A 16,825-nucleotide genomic window follows, 5' to 3' on the forward strand; every position below is an offset into this window, starting at 1 on the left:
GTGAAGAGTGCTGAGATAAATATGAAATGATAGAACAGTGACATGTTACTTTATATACATACAGTAGAAACGTGTATTTGTACGGTGTTGAGTTCAACAGTAGATTCTAACGACTTGTTTAAATTAAGAAATAAGAGTTTATCGGTTATAAATTAGAGATTTTTGCACTAATCAGGCACATTTTGGAGTAGTTTGTTGTACATACAGCAGCGTGTAGGGAATATACACACAGTCCTTCACACGCTGCTCAGCACTGCTGATGACGACTATGGTGTTTAGTGTGTAGCTACTTACATACTCAAAGCGATGTCTATGTATTTATACTGACTTTACAGCTAATATTCATTTCGACATTAGTTTTAAACCTGTGTGAAATGAAAAGTGAAATATTATACATTTTCTAAAGAGTTGTTTATCTCATCAGCTGAAGCAGGACGCATGAAGACCTTCATGTTCTGTAAACAAAAGTAAACAAATGTTACATCTGAATTTCTTGACAATATGTTCAGAAACATCTACAGCATATTATCATCACATAAGAGAATATAATAATATATTATTTATTGTGCTCATTATGACAACATGTAGCTACAGGTCTACAGCTCAGTATCATATTCATATTTTCAGTGTTTTTCTAAAGCGACCTTCAGACTGTACATTTTAAATCAAGTTTGTAAATCAAGGAATTCACACTGCATTACATTTCACATAGACCATAATTAGCCATATTATTGAAATGTGTATGTATATAATTCTATTTTTTTTTTTTTTTTTTTAGAGCAAATTGTTTTCATGCTGATACAAAGTAAGCTTAAATTCCAGGCTGCTGTCTTTTCTCTTCCAGCCCGCGCAGCGCAGGATGGAGATGGCAGAGCTCTCCCTGCCTGTGCTGCAGTCAGTGCGGCAGCTCGGTAATGGGATCCAGCCTGCGGTGAGAAAATCATCCGGGATGCTGCAGGCGCACGGAATGGTTGACGCTGGTTTAACCTTCGCTTCAACTCTAAATTTACTGGTAATTAGACTGAGTCTGTGGAAAATATGATGATCGAAAAATACTCCATATGATTAAGTTCCCAAGCAGTCAGGACGGACTGCTTGGGGGTCACAACAAGCTGTTTATATTGTTAAGAGATCGAGTCTTCACTGCCTTTTTCTTAATATTATAGATACACATATAAGAACACACATCCTCACTGCACTTATCTTCACGTGTTTCTGAGATGCCTGAGGCTGAGAATGATGTTTAAAGTAGTTAGGCCGAAATGAAAAGTAAATAAATTCCTTCAGGATCACAACACCTGACATCAGATTTGGATTTTCATGAACCAATAATTTAATTGATGATGATGATGATTATGTAATCCCAAGGCTGGACTTTCCAAAGGGCAAAGCAGGCAACTGCCCTGCAGCAGATGAACCCACTAGAGACCCTGTATCCCTGATCCCAACACACACATTTCCTTCCTAGTGCATTTTGTCTAGAGTCCCAAAAATCTAACTCATGCAGCTAGACCAGAATGCTGCCTTGCCACTTTTGGGGCCCCTGAGGGTCTAAGGGCCAAAGGGCTTTGCCTGGTTTGCAAATCCAGAGGGCCCACAATCTCCAGTCTTAATGTGTGTCAACTAGTTTTTACTAATTTAATTACACTGTTTTTGGGGAAATATGCACTACTAAACCTTACAGAACATAATCATCATAAATAACACCATTTTTATTTCAATTGAAAGTTAAAAGATGGGTTCACAGTTTTTCAAGTGTGTCTTAAAACAACAGTCAGGTGTCCATATAAACACCTCGCTGTAATCATTCCTCTTGTTCATACTCACTATTAAAAGATCCTTCAAATGTGCTTTCAATGGAAGTGATGGAGGACAAAATCAAGTGTGTCCACACAGTCATTTAAAAGTTGATGTGAAGCTTATATGAGTCTTCATCAGTCTGAGTTAGTCATATCAAGTGGATATCTGACACATTTACAGTCTTTTTGGCATCAAATTCCCTCTTTGTGTTTCCTCAGTCAGTGTTTCCCTGTTGAGCTGTGGTGGAAGTATAGTAACAAAAGAGGGACTTTGGCACTAAAAAGACTGTAACGTCTCTGTGTTAAATCCCAGTACCCTCATTAATTCAGTTTGTGTTGCCTATGTCTAAATGAATGTGTGTTTAATTACCAAACGGTAAACCTGCTAGAAGGCAGTATTCCAGTTTAGAAAACATGTATCAAGTGTACATTGAGTGGGAGAAGTGGGGGTTTAATAGAGGCCCCCAGCAGGTTCATGTATTAGAGGTTTCCCTCCGTGCAGATGGGACATCCTGCCATACTGAACTCAGCTAGAGTCATTTGATTGGTCTGGGTTTAACTCATGCACATGACAATGTTTTACTCTTTATCTGCTTATCAGGGACGTAGCCAGGATTAGAATTTATTCTCCCCCAGTGCATCTCATCCAACCAAAGACAACCAAAACTACAGCAACCACAACACCAAAGAAGTGTAACTTTTGTGAGGGGGGATAAATCTTTTCTGTAAACTTTATCTCGCAACATTATGATCTACATGCTATTTCATTTCATTCAAGTTTTAAAATTTGAATTCTGAATTATTAAATTAAATGATTAAAAAAATTCAGTTTGAATTTTTTAATGTTTTATTTTAGCCAAAATAAAATAATAACTATATGTGTTTGTAAAGCTCTTCCTGGGGGCGTTCACATCGAAAATTACTGCTTCAAAAAAAAAAAAAAAAAAAAAAAAAAAAGCCCAGGGCTGAGTTGGTGTGGGCGTGCTGTTTGAGTAGAAATACACCCCTGAGAGGTTATCGGACACCAGACCTCTGACCAGAGGTTTGTAAAACCATGACAGGATTTTACAACCCTGGAAAGTTATCACAGTGACAGTCGTCCTCCATCTGGACCACTGCCACGCAAACAGTGGAATTACCCTCTTCCTATTACAAAGTCATCTTCCAGAAATGTGCGCTTGTATGGATTGATTGGGCGAGAAAGTATGTTGCTGGATGACGTAGCATTGCATTGTGGGAAAAGCTGAGCCAGGTTGGACTTTTTTGCTGAGTTTTTTTTTTTTGCTGGAGCTCTCTGAATTATGGTTTATTTTCTGCACACAGTGCTACTGACAGTCTGCAAGACGCAGGTAGCTCACCTCTGACATAGCCAATGTTTTATGGTCGGTCTTGCCGATGAAGATTCTCAGTCATTTAGGTCAAATGATATATATGTGGTGAGAGGCAGAAAGGCAGAACCTCAGTCAGACAAAAATGGACAAATAGCTCAGCTGTGCAGCCAGAAGAAGGATCAGGATCAGTTCAAGTGAAGTCATGTTTTTATTTGGGAGATGATCTACACATTCAAAAGATTTATCAGCAGTAGACGAATCAGATGATACACATTTCAAAATTCCAACCATTGCACATTTGTGTTCTCAAAAACTCAAGTGGGAACACTCATCTGTTCCGTCATGCAGTTTGGTTCTGCTGCCTCATGTTTGTTTGGTCACATTTCTCTACATACTGCCTCAGTGACTGAAGTGTCTGATCAACTTCTGGAGGTAGTTTTCAGTTGAAGACACATCTGAGAAACTGAGGAAGATTTCTACAAAGGAGGAGGAGGAGGAGGAGATTTATTTGATGAAACAGATGTGACAGTTTGGCGATCCTGGGTGAAGACGCATGTTTCACACACCTGCACTGAAATCTACTCCAGGAGATGACATAAACTGTCCCCCCAAACAACCAACAACACACTGAGTGTTTTATCTTTGGATCAATGTCTCAATTAAGATTTTATAACGGAATCAGACTCTAAATATGTTGAATCCACCAAACCCATTCCACCCATATAACCCTTTTTTCCCATAAGGCCATTTAGTCTTAGTCCATGAATGTCTTTGGTGCGTTTCTGTCTCTTTTTTTCAAGAGTCTGTTTCTGTTTACTCCTGTCTTTTTAAAGAAAAGTCTGTTTCCATTCATCAGTTTGTGGTCATATAAACAAAGGCTAAACAACAGGTAACATCCTCATTGAGTCACATGGAGCATTTCATTGCAGCTGTGTTGTCAGTGAGGTTGAAAGTGTAAAAGCATGATGCATTCTGGCCACATCTCAACACTCTGTTGTCATGAAACAATGTGCAGCAGTAGTATGGACTGACACTGAAGTAATGCCTAAAAGCAACAGCATGAAAGGTTTATGATTGTTGAAGTTCATCCATTATAAAGTCAACTTTTTCTTACTCTTTTGTGGGAAACTTAGCGTACCGTCTTCTTTGTTAGTCTCACACATGAATTCTTCACATACTATAGCAGCACATGATGCATGAGTGAGATTTAATTATTTATTTTTGAGTAATTGTTTTGTTGTGAGCATAGTTTGCTATGACAGGTTACAGTAGCATACAGATAGTAGTGGCTGCTCTGCTGGTTCATGTCTGTCACACTTCAAGGTAGTAGCTGAAGCTGTACCTCCTACCCACAATGCAACATAGCGTCATTCCTGACCTTAATGCTTCAGAGGGAGTGCTTCTCAGATCGTCTAACAGAGTCTGTAACACACTTTCACACGGTTGGATCTGGGATAAGTTGGTTTCAGACAGATCCACTAGGTGATTGGCCAAATGTTTTCATTTGACAGGACATCAGGAAGGCAGTGGGACGCAGCCAGGTAGAGGTTAAGACAGTAGACAGTAGTGAACTAAAACATTCAAATCATGTTATTGTTTTTGCTTTAATAGACCAGAATGCAATGCAGTTGTAAAATAGAAGTTTTAAGCAGGGAGAGAAAGTCACTGCAAAATGATGGAAATGACTAAATAAAGCAAAAGTAGACCAGGCAAGGTGAGAAAAAGAAGAATGCAACAAGCATCACAGATCAGTGACATGTAACAGAGCGAGTTTTCTTGAACACAGTCACTGTGTGTCAGATTCATCACACTCATCTGCTGATCACTGATCTGTTCTGCTGCTGCTGCTGCTGTCTGTGATGATGATGATGATGATGACGAGGCCTCAGCTGAGGGACAGCTCAGTCATTGAATCGAACACTTCTGTGTTGACCTGGGCAGCGATGCTGGCAGGTTTGACGTTCAGGTGGATGTCATACTGTTGGTCCAGACCCAGGTAGCTGTCACTCATCAGGTAGAGTGTGTAGATACACCTGAAAGCACAGTGTACACGGATCAGGAGGCATAAAACTGACTGAGATTTCTGTTTGTAACAGACCAGTAGGAACCACGTCACTGCCTGCAAACTTGTCATAAAATGTGAAATGAAGGTGAAAGTGTTTGACTATAAAGATGTGAGATCTATCTATCAGGATAATGAGTTCAACCAGTCTTGAGCTGAAACTGGCCCGCTGGTGTTTCCTCTCACTCTGTATAAATCCACAGTGAGTGTTAGGAGACCTTGTGTTTATGTAGGACTTATTTCTTTCCTTCTGGGACGGTTTCTTACTTTCCAGTCTTCTCTGGTGTGTAGAAGGCCAGGGACACGGCTGAGTGGTTGTGCACGTATCCCACTCGTTTGACAGCCAGCAGCGCTCTGTGATCCACCTCACCCATGACCAGGAACCAGCCTTCATCTTTCACCTTGGGGAACCTGGGAGCCTGAGCCTTACTGTCCTGCCTCCTCTGAAACACACAGACACACTGTGTACAGTTACAGTGAACATGATCCCAGCTGACGTGCGTTAAAGTGATTTCTGGACGACACAGTAATGCTGTGCAACATTACACAGCTGATGAAGCAATGTGATTCATAAAAAAGTGTTTATGATACATCACTGTATCATAGTTGTTTGTTTAAACTCAATAATAACTGACTGATTCATAGAAATGCTCCTCTCTACTGAGGACAGTATATCTTTCAGAACTGCATCTGAGGTGAACATGCAAAGCAACCTGAACAAAGAATTCTATTTTTATTTCACGGAGGAGCAGTGCAAGGAATGTTGTCAAATTCTTGCTCCAGTTTAACTTCTCCAAAGGTCTAAACTGGTTGATGTTTGATGACAGCACATATTTGCGAGTCAAAGTTCACCAAAGTTTAATTTGAACATAGCACTCCACTCAGAGATTTAAGAAAATAATGGCTTTCTCTGCAAACTGTATGCAAGTCTGATGTGAAAGCCAGGTCACAAGGCTGCTACTGTGGCTATAGAATACATTTAAAGTTGGAAAACAGTGTGTAAAGAAGATTTTGAAATATTTTATGAGATACATGTTTCACACAGTTGCCCAGGAGTTTCCCAAAGGCAGTGAACTGGGCGAGCACAAGGTAAACGCGTTGAAACATCTGTGAGAGAAGCAGACTCAGTTTTTTCGAAAATTTATGAAGCTCGGTCACAATGGCATCATATCAGGTGGCTGGAACACTGCTCATACTAAAAAGCTGTACAGTGAAGGGGAATTTGTGAAGATGTGCCTCAGAGATGTTGTTGCTGTCCTCACTCCTGAAAATGACAATTTGAAGTGTTCTGTGTCAGACCTGCGGCTGTCACAGCACACCGCTGAACACAGAATATGGGATATTAACAACTCAACTGAAACATAGTTATATATGAGTCTTGTGACATTCAAGATAAGCCACAGTTGGCGATATTTGTACGGTCTGTGTTAGAAGACTGCACAATTAAGGAAGGAGGAGCTGCTCGACATCGTGTCGGAAAAAACGAGACAGATTTGGGGTTTCTGGTCGACATGCTGCATCATCTGAACAAACTGAATCTAGTCTGAATCTTTTTAAAGGGATGCACCTGGTGCAAAGTGTTTTCACATTTGTCAGCAAACTCAAGCTCTTCCAGACCCATCTTCAAAAGGGAGAGCTCACACATTTTCCCTCCTTGTTGAAGGCGAGTGGAGAAGCAGCTGAGGTCTCATAAGGGAGCGCTGCATGCTACGCAACACAGGTTGAAAATCTGCAGCTGCAGAGTTTTGGAGGACAGATTCTGCAACCTGAAGCGAAAGCAGCCACAGTGGCATTCCTCATCAACCCTTTCACTGCTGAATTGGATTGTTTGAAAGCCCCCTTTAGAGGCAGATGAAGCAACATCCCAGTTGGAGATGACTGAACTTTCTGCGGATGAAAGAATTATATGTGATTTGAGAGAAGGAACCACAGAGTTTTGGAAAATTACATCCACAGACAGACATTCCAGTGTTAAACAGGCTGCACTCAAGCTAATGTCAATGTTTATATCAACTTACGTCTGTGAATCCGTTTTTTTCTACACTGAAACAAGTCAAATCAGAACATCGCTCTGCTCTTACAGACACGAGTAAAAGAGCTGTTCTGAGTGGCCACAACTGAGTACAAGCCAGACCTGAAAAGGATTATGGGAAACACAGACTGCCAAGAGTCCCACTGAGTAAACCAAGGTAAGAAAAGAGCTATGAAAACTGTTTGGCAATGTATTATGTCATTAGGCCTATAAGTCAGTGGTGTAGTGTGCATGGTGTGGTTTTTTTTTGGCTTTTCATGCTCGACTGGTTGGCCACCCCTGCATTATAATGATACATTACAGTCACTTGATAGAGTGTTGGACTGTCTAAATAGCCATACTGACCCTCTGCTGGCCCGTGTTGATGCGTCTCAGTGACACCTGCAGAACGTACTCCTGGTCAGCATGGACGTCCAGCCAGCTGCTATCCTCCCTCAGGTTGGCTCCTGCTGCGGGCAAGGGGCGCTCTGTCTGCTCCTGGCTCTCCTCCCACCAGCCCTTCACGCTCATCCCAACCTCCAGGACTGGGAGATGACTCAGGAAGGACCACGCCTGACCAGGGAGGAAGAAGAAGAAGAAGATCACAGATAGAGTCCAGACTCAAGAAACTTGTATTGTATTGGAGACAGCTGCAACAGCTGTCTCCAATACAATACAAGTTTCTAATACAACAGAGAAGCTGACACACTATAGTAACAAGTAAACCCATCTGACTTCACTGTAACTGCAGCACTTGCACTAAATCACTTGGAATTACTTATGGATATACTTTACCTTGTTGCGTGAATGACCAATTATGTAAAACTTTTAAGTGTATGGATCAAATTCTTAATGTTTGTTTATTGTTTGCATGTCTGGTGTTAAAAAATGTGTACAAATAAAGTTTATACGAGTCACAATTAAATGTGATTGTGTCCAGAAATGCATCTCTTATTGTGTTTATTATTCATTGTGTAATATGTTAAGACTGTCTCTATGTTGTGCTATTGACACTGTGTACTCAGAGGTTTTCTTCCCATGCTGTATTGAAAACAAATTACACAAGCTCTGGTCACATTAAAGTAACATGAAGTAAAGTGATAAAGGGCCTGTTACAGTATCATGTAACAGTTATTTTAAAAAGTGGCAGGTGATTTTATTGGCTGGTAGAATTCAGAGGTTGTATTCGTAAAACACATAAAACCTAAAAGTAGCTCTTCACTCATCAAGTTAGGAAAAACTCATAGATGTTTGATGTAATTCACAAAGCATGCTGGTAGTGAAACCAACTCTTCAGCTTTTAAGGCCATTTAGCTACGATATGATATTTTGTGCATATGGCCTCTGGATTTTCAAGTACAACTGTGTCAAATTAAAAATTTAATGTCCCACTTAGCACATAAATCTCAAAGCTGTAGTAATGAGATGTCAGCCCATTCCTCCAAGTTTCTCATATCACAGGCTGCTGATTGATAAAAGCTTGATTCCTGTGTTTTCATGGAGAATTGAACACTTATTTTTAAACAGCTGCCCAAAAGCTCCACCACTAGAAGTGCATAAGATATATAAAAAAGATAAGGCAGGGAGAGTGACTGAAAAAACACACAGGTGAAAGAGGATGTGTGTGTGTGCATGTGTGTGTGCATGTGCGTTTGTATGGCAGTGTATTGAGAGCTGGGAGGAGAAAAGCCTCTCTGATTTCCCCGGCAAAAGCTATTTATGTGAGGATTACTCTGCCTGAGCAAGTCAGACAGGAACGCTGCTGCACATCTAATTATTTAATTAGAGAGGCCGCCACACTGAGGGAGGGGGGGCAAGGGTGGTGGGGGTGTAAAGGTGCGAAAGGAGGGAAGCGGGGATACTGATTGGGTGAAGCCACAGGGCCTGCTGTCGTGCCCGGACACTCTCATTACTGCTGCAATTAGCACTTAAATTGGAGCTGTAAACCCTATCAATGGAGCTGTAATTGGGGATCCTGGAGGTATCTGGGACCGCAGTGGCAAGACTGCTCACGGCACGTCACTGATAAAAGTGTGTGTGAGAGATAGTGTGTGTGATTCGCATGCACTAAATGTGGGAACAGGCGTTTATGATCTTGTTTTTGTGGTTTCCTTTATTTCCGTAGTAAATCGACATACTCAAGGATGGACACTCATATTACCAATGTGCTCCTGTTCTGATAATATTTGTCATCTTACCTGGGAAATCTGACTCGATTGAAACTCTTGGCCGACTATAGCAGCAAAAAGGCTTTCCTTTCCGTTGCAAGCAGCTATCAGCTCAGGAAGTCCTTCGATTGGCCCGTTAAAGCCTCCTGTGTTGCCCCTCCCCTTCCTGTTTGCCCATTTCCTATGGCGTGATCAGATGAGAGAGAGAAGTGGGAGATTCTGATTCATGAGGCAGCATCACAACAAATCCTACCCCACGCTTCCTGCCATCTTGTGAGGATTGTGCGGACATTATAGCTGTACCAGTTGCTTACCTGAACAGATAGAGGTCCTGTTGCTCTACGTGTGGCAGTGTCAGTAATGAGGAGTCATGCAGCCAGCGGCCTTGGACAATCATCTGCACCAGGTTGCAGATACTGAGAGCTGTAACGAGCCAGCCCTCATTGGCAGCTACATCCAACATGGCCTTAGGATCAAACAGAAAAGAGTAAAATTAGTAAAATTAAAGCGACGCTTGTAATGATTTCTATGTGATCTCAACCTAAATCATCACGTAGGACCCTACTATTTGCCAAAAATAAAATTCCAAAATCATTAGTTGCAACCGTGCTCCATACAGAAACCTGAGACTAAATGCCTCTGGTTGTGGGATCAGTTTCTGATGGTCACACTCCAGGGCAGGGTGAAAAGCCTGCCATCATAGCCTCCTCTCAGTTGTATCCTGCTGCCTCCTTGATTTCTCTCCAAGAATATTGTATCTTTTAGAAAACATTGTAGTGTTGACTTGATAAATCATACAAATGGGGATAATGGCACACACTTTCTCACAGTATTTTTATATGATGCTGCACTTGGTTTTAAACACTAAAAGTGATATAATTAGAGCGCTTGAGTGAGAAATTCAAACCCTGCCTTCTTTTACAACTCTGTTTAGCTGACCAATCTCTGCATAAAGCAGGCATGACTGTTTTGGAAAGTTGCCCTCTGATTCTGCTGTCAGAAAAGGGGACACTGTTAGACAATCCCATAAGCACACTGAGGCCTTAACACTGCTGCAAGTGGCACCCGTTCAAATGCTGCAAGAACCTTACCTCACTGTCAGTTAAGCAAAATGCTTTTCAACTGTTCAGTTTTGTTTATGATGTCAGGGGCCATGCTCACAAAACACCTTAAGGCCGTTTTAGGCAAAGATCTACATTCAATGGAGGTGTAACTTACTGAAGTTAGGCAAACAATGCATCCAAGTAAGGAAACTCGAAACAAAACTGGAAACAAAAAAAACAAAAAAATCCAAATATGAGTATGGTGATAATGTGTATCTGATGCAGGTTGCGACAGTGAAACTGGGAAATAAAGAGTTTTGCGTCTACGACAGGTGGATCAAATCAAAAAGTGGCTAATGCAATGGCAACATCGGGCCAATTGGTTTAGCTTTTGTTGCCTTAGTAGGTTTGGCTGAGGTGGATCTAATATTCAGACACCTTAAGAAAATGAGAAAGTGAAATAATAAGGAGGAGAAAAGTTAAAATATTAAAATATAGAGCATGACATTTCCTAGCCAGCACTCAGCTGATTTCCTGCCCTGTGATTTTCCCCTTCACCCATCAATGAGGTTTGAGGTTGCTGAACACAGCTCCTCTTGAACAAACTTCATTAATCTAAAAGTCATTTCCTGAGAGTAACTATGACTAAAAGCGGCTGTGAGTACACAGGCAAGGCCTAGCAAAGGTAATCAAAATGCTAATTCAGTACAAATTAAGGGAGTGATTTACATTTCACAGTAGCTGCTTGAGGAAATTGATGACAGAATATGGCTGCAGTCACAGGAGTGCTTGGGCCCAACAGCAATACGCGTAATTGATGAGAATCACAGCATGTTAACTCATATGAAAGGGGATAAGTGTCTAGAGATGGGACCTTTGTGATGAGACTGAAGCAAAAGTGGAGAGCTATTTGAATGCCAAAGTAAGTGTATAAATGACCATGTTTTAAAGGAAAAGACACAAAGATGGTTCTCTTTCAAACCTCGTTCGGTATCTCACTATTGGGGAAGTGCCTTCTGGTGTGACCAAACATGGAAGCTCCAATACCACCATGTCTGTTGGGAGACAGACCAATCATCTTGAGTTTCATGGGCCAGCCCGTCCTCCCTTTATAAACATCCATGGCACCCCACACGGCATTCTTGCTTCCTTCCCCATGAGGGTCATTCAAGCATCTCAGCTGTCCTGACATCCAGGTTTTCATTTACCTGTTTTGCAATGCAAGGTAGTCTGAGAAAGGACTCAAGGTAGTCACCAATTGTGGATAGCTGGTGTCAGGTTTTGTATTTCTTTCTGTTAAAAAAGGTTAATTTATTATTGGTTCAGGTGGGTGTTGTTGTGTTGTGGCTGACTTCTACCTGATTCTGACTGCTTACAGAACAAGCTAGCACACTGAGGTTACTGCATAAGTCTGTAAGTGTGGCTTTTTCGGAGATATGTGTCGTTATGGACATTACTCTCTGTGTGTCTAGAGATTCAGTTCAGGGCTGTGGCGGGGCGGAGATTGCTGTGGCTAAATTTCTCCAGCCTGCTGGACCAGGATAAGCAGGTCATAATGGATTCCCTGTTTGACGCGTCATGGGCTAAGGACTTATTTGGGTAGGCTGTTACCTCTATGCAGCAGGCTAGAGACCTGAGGAAGAAGCAAGGGGATGCCTTCGATCCTTGCCTTTCCCGCAAGACAACAAGCAATGGCAGTGAGAGGGTGCATCGAGAGCTTCATAAGCCCCTAATTCCAGACACCTGAGCAGCCAACGACCCGCCAGCATGGTGTCCAGGGCCTAAAGCACTGGGGCAAAAAGTCTTCTGCCACTTCCACTGCCAGGTCGCAGAGCACAAAATTAACTTTTGTCCTGCAACTGTCCCAAATTGTACTTTCATTCTACATAATAAATATAGTTTAATAACTTTGCTTCAGTAATTTGCATCACTTCATTGACTCAAGACTCAACTGAAACCCAGACCTTAAATACAAACTAAACTTATCAGACAATGAGAAACAGGTGACAAGACACTAGGGCAGGATGGGAGCTGATAGGCTGGGAAGACACTGGGAGCAGGGCAGGGCTGAAGAGACTGATCTAGGGCGGGTGTGGGGAAAACACAGCGCATGGCAGGGCTAATGAGGGTAATGCAAGGCAGGTGAGAGGAAGAGCACATGAACACAGAAGGAATGAAGGAACACAGGAGGGGAACAGAGCAAACAGAAAACCACCCAGAAAACACAACCAGACTCAAGAAGGCCCAAAATGCAAACAAAACATACTGAGCCACTGCACAGAGCCAAATGGGCTGCAAGATAACTAGGACATGCAAACCTATACTGAATCATGTGAAGGCAAAAGCACTACTTCAGCTCTGCATGCTAACATGTACACAAACTCAATGTCAGGACAACGGTTAACTGCAATAAGCAATAATATCTCAAGGGGTCCTTCAATACAATACTATCCTATCTATCTATCTTCCACTCAGTGCAGACTTAACATCACAGGGAAAAAGCTGAGGGTCTCTGGTGGACTGGTGGAGAATGGCAGCTAGGGACACAGGAACTGCGAACAGAAAACTTAACAGGCTCAATAACCATGAAGAAGAACTGACATCAGTAGACACACAGAGTGAACGAAGGAACCCAAAAGAACAAAAACACAAAGAGTCCAAACACAACAGAAAGTCCTGGCAAGATGTGACACCTTGGAGTGTGGTGACTTAAAGTTTCTCTCTAAAACCTATCCTGTTACTGGCACTGACATCAACCAAATGGATTAGTGAATTACATGCATTGTCTGTGCACGCATCCTGCTTGCAGTTTTCCCCTGATTATGGGAAGGTGATGCTGTGTCTAAACCCTGCTTTTGTGCCTAAAGTTAGCGAGTCTTCCTCTAGCTTCCCCACATTGGAGCTGCTTGCCTTTCATCCACCACCTTTTTCAGAGGAGAGTGAGAGGCAGCTTAATTCACTCTGTCCCATAAGAGCCTTATGCATCTATTTGGACAGTACTAAGGAATTTAATTAGAGGAACCAGCTTTGGGCCCCTTCTCACAGAGGGAAGGCTCTGACTCGCCAGCGCCTGTCACACTGGGTGGTGGAGGCTATAATTCTAGCTTATGAGAGTTTTGGACTGCAGCCCCCTTAGAGCCTGCGGGCTCATTCCACCAGGGACATGGCCACCTCATGGGCCCTGTTCAGGGGCATTTCTGTGAATGACATCTGTGCCGCTGATAGTTGGGCATCCCCACACACATTTATTCAGTTTTACTGCCTGGACATGACGGCAACTTCACTGGCACACTCAGTCCTGAGTGTAGGTTCATGTCAACTGTGTGCAGGCCCATGGGGAGGGCTTGTGGTGTCGACTCTTCTGGGTTGAAGTGATATGGGCTTTGGAGCATGCAATTTGAGAGTGAGCCACATCTCCCATATTGAGATACCGAGCAAGGTTTGAAATGGGACTTTTGGTTATCAAGGTAACCCCAGTTTAGGAAGAGGCTGGTCCCTGCTACTCAAGATGACTGTTCTGTTTCCCGACAGACGTGGTAGTATTGGAGCTTCAGGATTGGTCACACCAGAAGGAGCTTCCCCCATAGTGAGATACCTCACTCGGTTTTCAGAGAACTGGGGTCACCCTGGTAACCAAAAGTTATATGGGCAGTCTCCTCCTTGTAACCAGCACCTTTAATGACCTTTAGTGTAGTTAAGTTGGGCAGGGTATCTTATATTGCTGTGTGTTCATACCCAAGTGGGCAGCATCATCTCTGATCACATGGTGTATCCAAATCATCACTGATGGTGCTCTCTCTCTATCTTGGTCTGTTTGGATCTGGTCTGTTCTGGTCAGTAAGGTCTCATTATCCTCAAGTCGATTTGGATCCAGGCCTGCCTGTGCTCAGGTTCCTGTTGGACTGAGTGTCTCTTTTTTAAAATGAATGAATGCACATCAGGTCTGGGTTGGCTTTGGCATGGGGTCTGTTTCAGACTGGGTCTAAAATTTTGGACCCATGAAGACCTACACCTCCGTAGTCTTGACAAAAACGTAGTTGTATATATTTTGTGTGTATTCGTCCCACGTTATCCTCTTTCTTCTTGTGGTTTCATATTCTAAATGTTTTTGATGTTTACTCTTTGTACACAGTACATTCTTACTGTGTGCATTTACAGATCATAGACTGTGACAAAAATAAAAGTTTCTAGAGGTACCGTGGGATTGATGGATTGGTCCACTACCTCCCAGTGACATCTAAGTCTGCGTGATACAGATTATGCAGCAGTCTGAAGCATGACTGGACAGAACTGAACATGTAGAGGAGTGACTGAGTTTTTTGTCATCTTAGCCAGACCAGGATGCTTCCTGCTCCTTTTCCGGTAATGCTTCAATGGATGAGCAGTCCAGATAAATGGGGCCATTCTGGAGTTGGCAGACAACACATCCAAGTTGAGAAACTCAAACTTCAGCCAGTTATGATGTGGCTGGTGACATTTAGCATGAAAAAAAATGCAGAATTGTCTGCCTTACAAACTAAATTCTTTAAAAGGCGTGGATTCAAAAAGGTGCTCAAACAAACCTTATTAAGGCTTAGTCACACCAGCATTTCTTGCAGATTTGTATGTTGTCATGTATTCATGCTGTGAACCTACAATTCTATCTCATCCTGGGGGGAGAGACCTGGAGGCTGTGCAGAATATCTCAATAAACTGAAGTCATTGGACTCATCTCAAAAAAAAAAAAAAAAATTCTACCATGCCTTCTTTGTGACATGGCTGGCTACTTCATCCTGTTGGAAGTATCCATTTGAAAAAAAGATCTTGTCTGTTAAAATGTTTTCTGCTCTGTCAGACCTTTATATTCACTTTATGTGTACTGTACTGTATATATCAATAAAAAATATACTTAATTTGATAAAAACCACCATAAAGACACTGAAGGTGAGAGCCATTCCAGTAAACGGTAGCAGCAGGACACCAAAGAAGTAACCACATCCATGAGCCATGCAGTATCACTCCCAGATACACAGCATGGAAAATCACAAGCACATGTACCTATTCACACACACAAACACACACCCCAAGCTGTGGACAATGGTTTACAGACGTTCAGACATGGTCCTAACTTCAAACAATACACCTAAAGAAACTAAATAAACATCAGCTATCACTTAACACCTTAGGCAAAAAATTATATGCAAAGACAATCTTTGTTAAACATTTTACTTTTATGACTTTGGATGAATGTTTACATAGTTGTAGTCCATACTAATGACCTTGTGATAACTTGACCAGGTGCTGCGATGAACACTGAGAAGCAGACCAGTGTGGCTGCCAGACAATGAGAAACCTGGTTGTTAGATCTAACCTCTGAGCATCATGTTATTTATGAGATGGATCGGCAAGTTCAACTACAAATCACCTACTAATGTTTAACATTCCCCTTATTCTCTGTTTCATCTATGGCACAGCACTGCCTCCCACGATGTGCTCTCCTTACAGCACATAATCTAAATGTGTTACTAATGTATTCCTCTTCAACCATTTATATGATTTTGCCATTGTTAAATAACAATACACTTTTATTTGAATTGAAAGTTAAAGGACAGGTTCACAATTTTTCAAGTTTGTCTTGAAACAACACTCAGGTGTCCATATGAATATAGTTTTTAGCATCAAATTTCCTCTTTGTGTTTCCTCGGACAGTGTTTCCCTGTTGAGCTGTGGTGGAAGTATAGTAACAAAAAGAGGGACTTTGGCACTAAAAAGACTGTAATATTGAAAGATATCTACTTGATTTGACTCATTTGGACGCTGAAGCTTCATATTAGCTTCAGATAAACTTTTAAATACATTCTTACAAAGAAGGACAGTGAATTTTGTTCCCCATCCCCTTTATTGTAAGTGCATTATGGAGGGACCTTCAAACTTATAAAAACTGTGAACCTGGAGTACCATGGTAGCTGAATGGTTACAGTGCATGCCACATAACCACAATGTCCCTGGTTGGAATCCACCTGCGGACCTTTGTTGCATGTCATACCCCTCTCTCTCCCCCTTGTTTCCTGTCTGCTTCATTGCTGTCAACTGTTGAAAAAAGGCAAAAAATGCCCAAAAACATATATACAGTTGTGCTCATAAGTTTACATATCCTGGTAGAATTTGTGAAATATTGGCGACTTTTTTGGAAAATATGGCTGATTACGCTGAAAACTTTTGTTTTATTTAGGGATAGTGGTCAGGTGAAGCCATTTATTTTCACATAATTGTGTTTGCCCTTTTTAAATCATAATGATAATTACAATCATCAAGTTGACGCACACAGGTTCAAATGGCTTTGAAGGGTAAGTTTCCACACTTGTGACTTGTCTGATTATAATTAGTGTCTGTGTATAAATAGTCAATGAGTTTTTTAGCTCTTGAGAGACC

The 16,825-nt window shown here is 41.7% G+C and overlaps 1 protein-coding gene and 1 long non-coding RNA gene across 2 annotated transcripts in view; one reads left to right on the forward strand and one right to left on the reverse strand.

Moving 5' to 3' along the window:
• Positions 1-4,715: 4,715 nt before the first annotated feature.
• The window catches only part of ascc3 (activating signal cointegrator 1 complex subunit 3), a 175,511-nt gene continuing 163,401 nt past the window's right edge, over positions 4,716-16,825 (reverse strand). The window contains exons 38-42 of the mRNA XM_042422838.1: positions 9,686-9,837; positions 9,402-9,552; positions 7,570-7,776; positions 5,460-5,635; positions 4,716-5,163 (exon numbers count right to left, since the gene is read on the reverse strand). Of these exons, the coding sequence (XP_042278772.1) occupies positions 5,016-5,163; positions 5,460-5,635; positions 7,570-7,776; positions 9,402-9,552; positions 9,686-9,837 (834 nt within the window). The 3' untranslated portion in view covers positions 4,716-5,015. The remainder of the gene's footprint in view (positions 5,164-5,459; positions 5,636-7,569; positions 7,777-9,401; positions 9,553-9,685; positions 9,838-16,825) is intronic.
• Positions 11,523-12,335, forward strand: LOC121904982. The gene is made up of 2 exons (XR_006098330.1): positions 11,523-11,661; positions 11,895-12,335. It is a non-coding gene; the product is annotated as an uncharacterized LOC121904982 (long non-coding RNA).

Source organism: Thunnus maccoyii, chromosome 10 (assembly GCF_910596095.1).
Source record: "Thunnus maccoyii chromosome 10, fThuMac1.1, whole genome shotgun sequence".
Lineage (NCBI taxonomy): Eukaryota > Metazoa > Chordata > Actinopteri > Scombriformes > Scombridae > Thunnus > Thunnus maccoyii.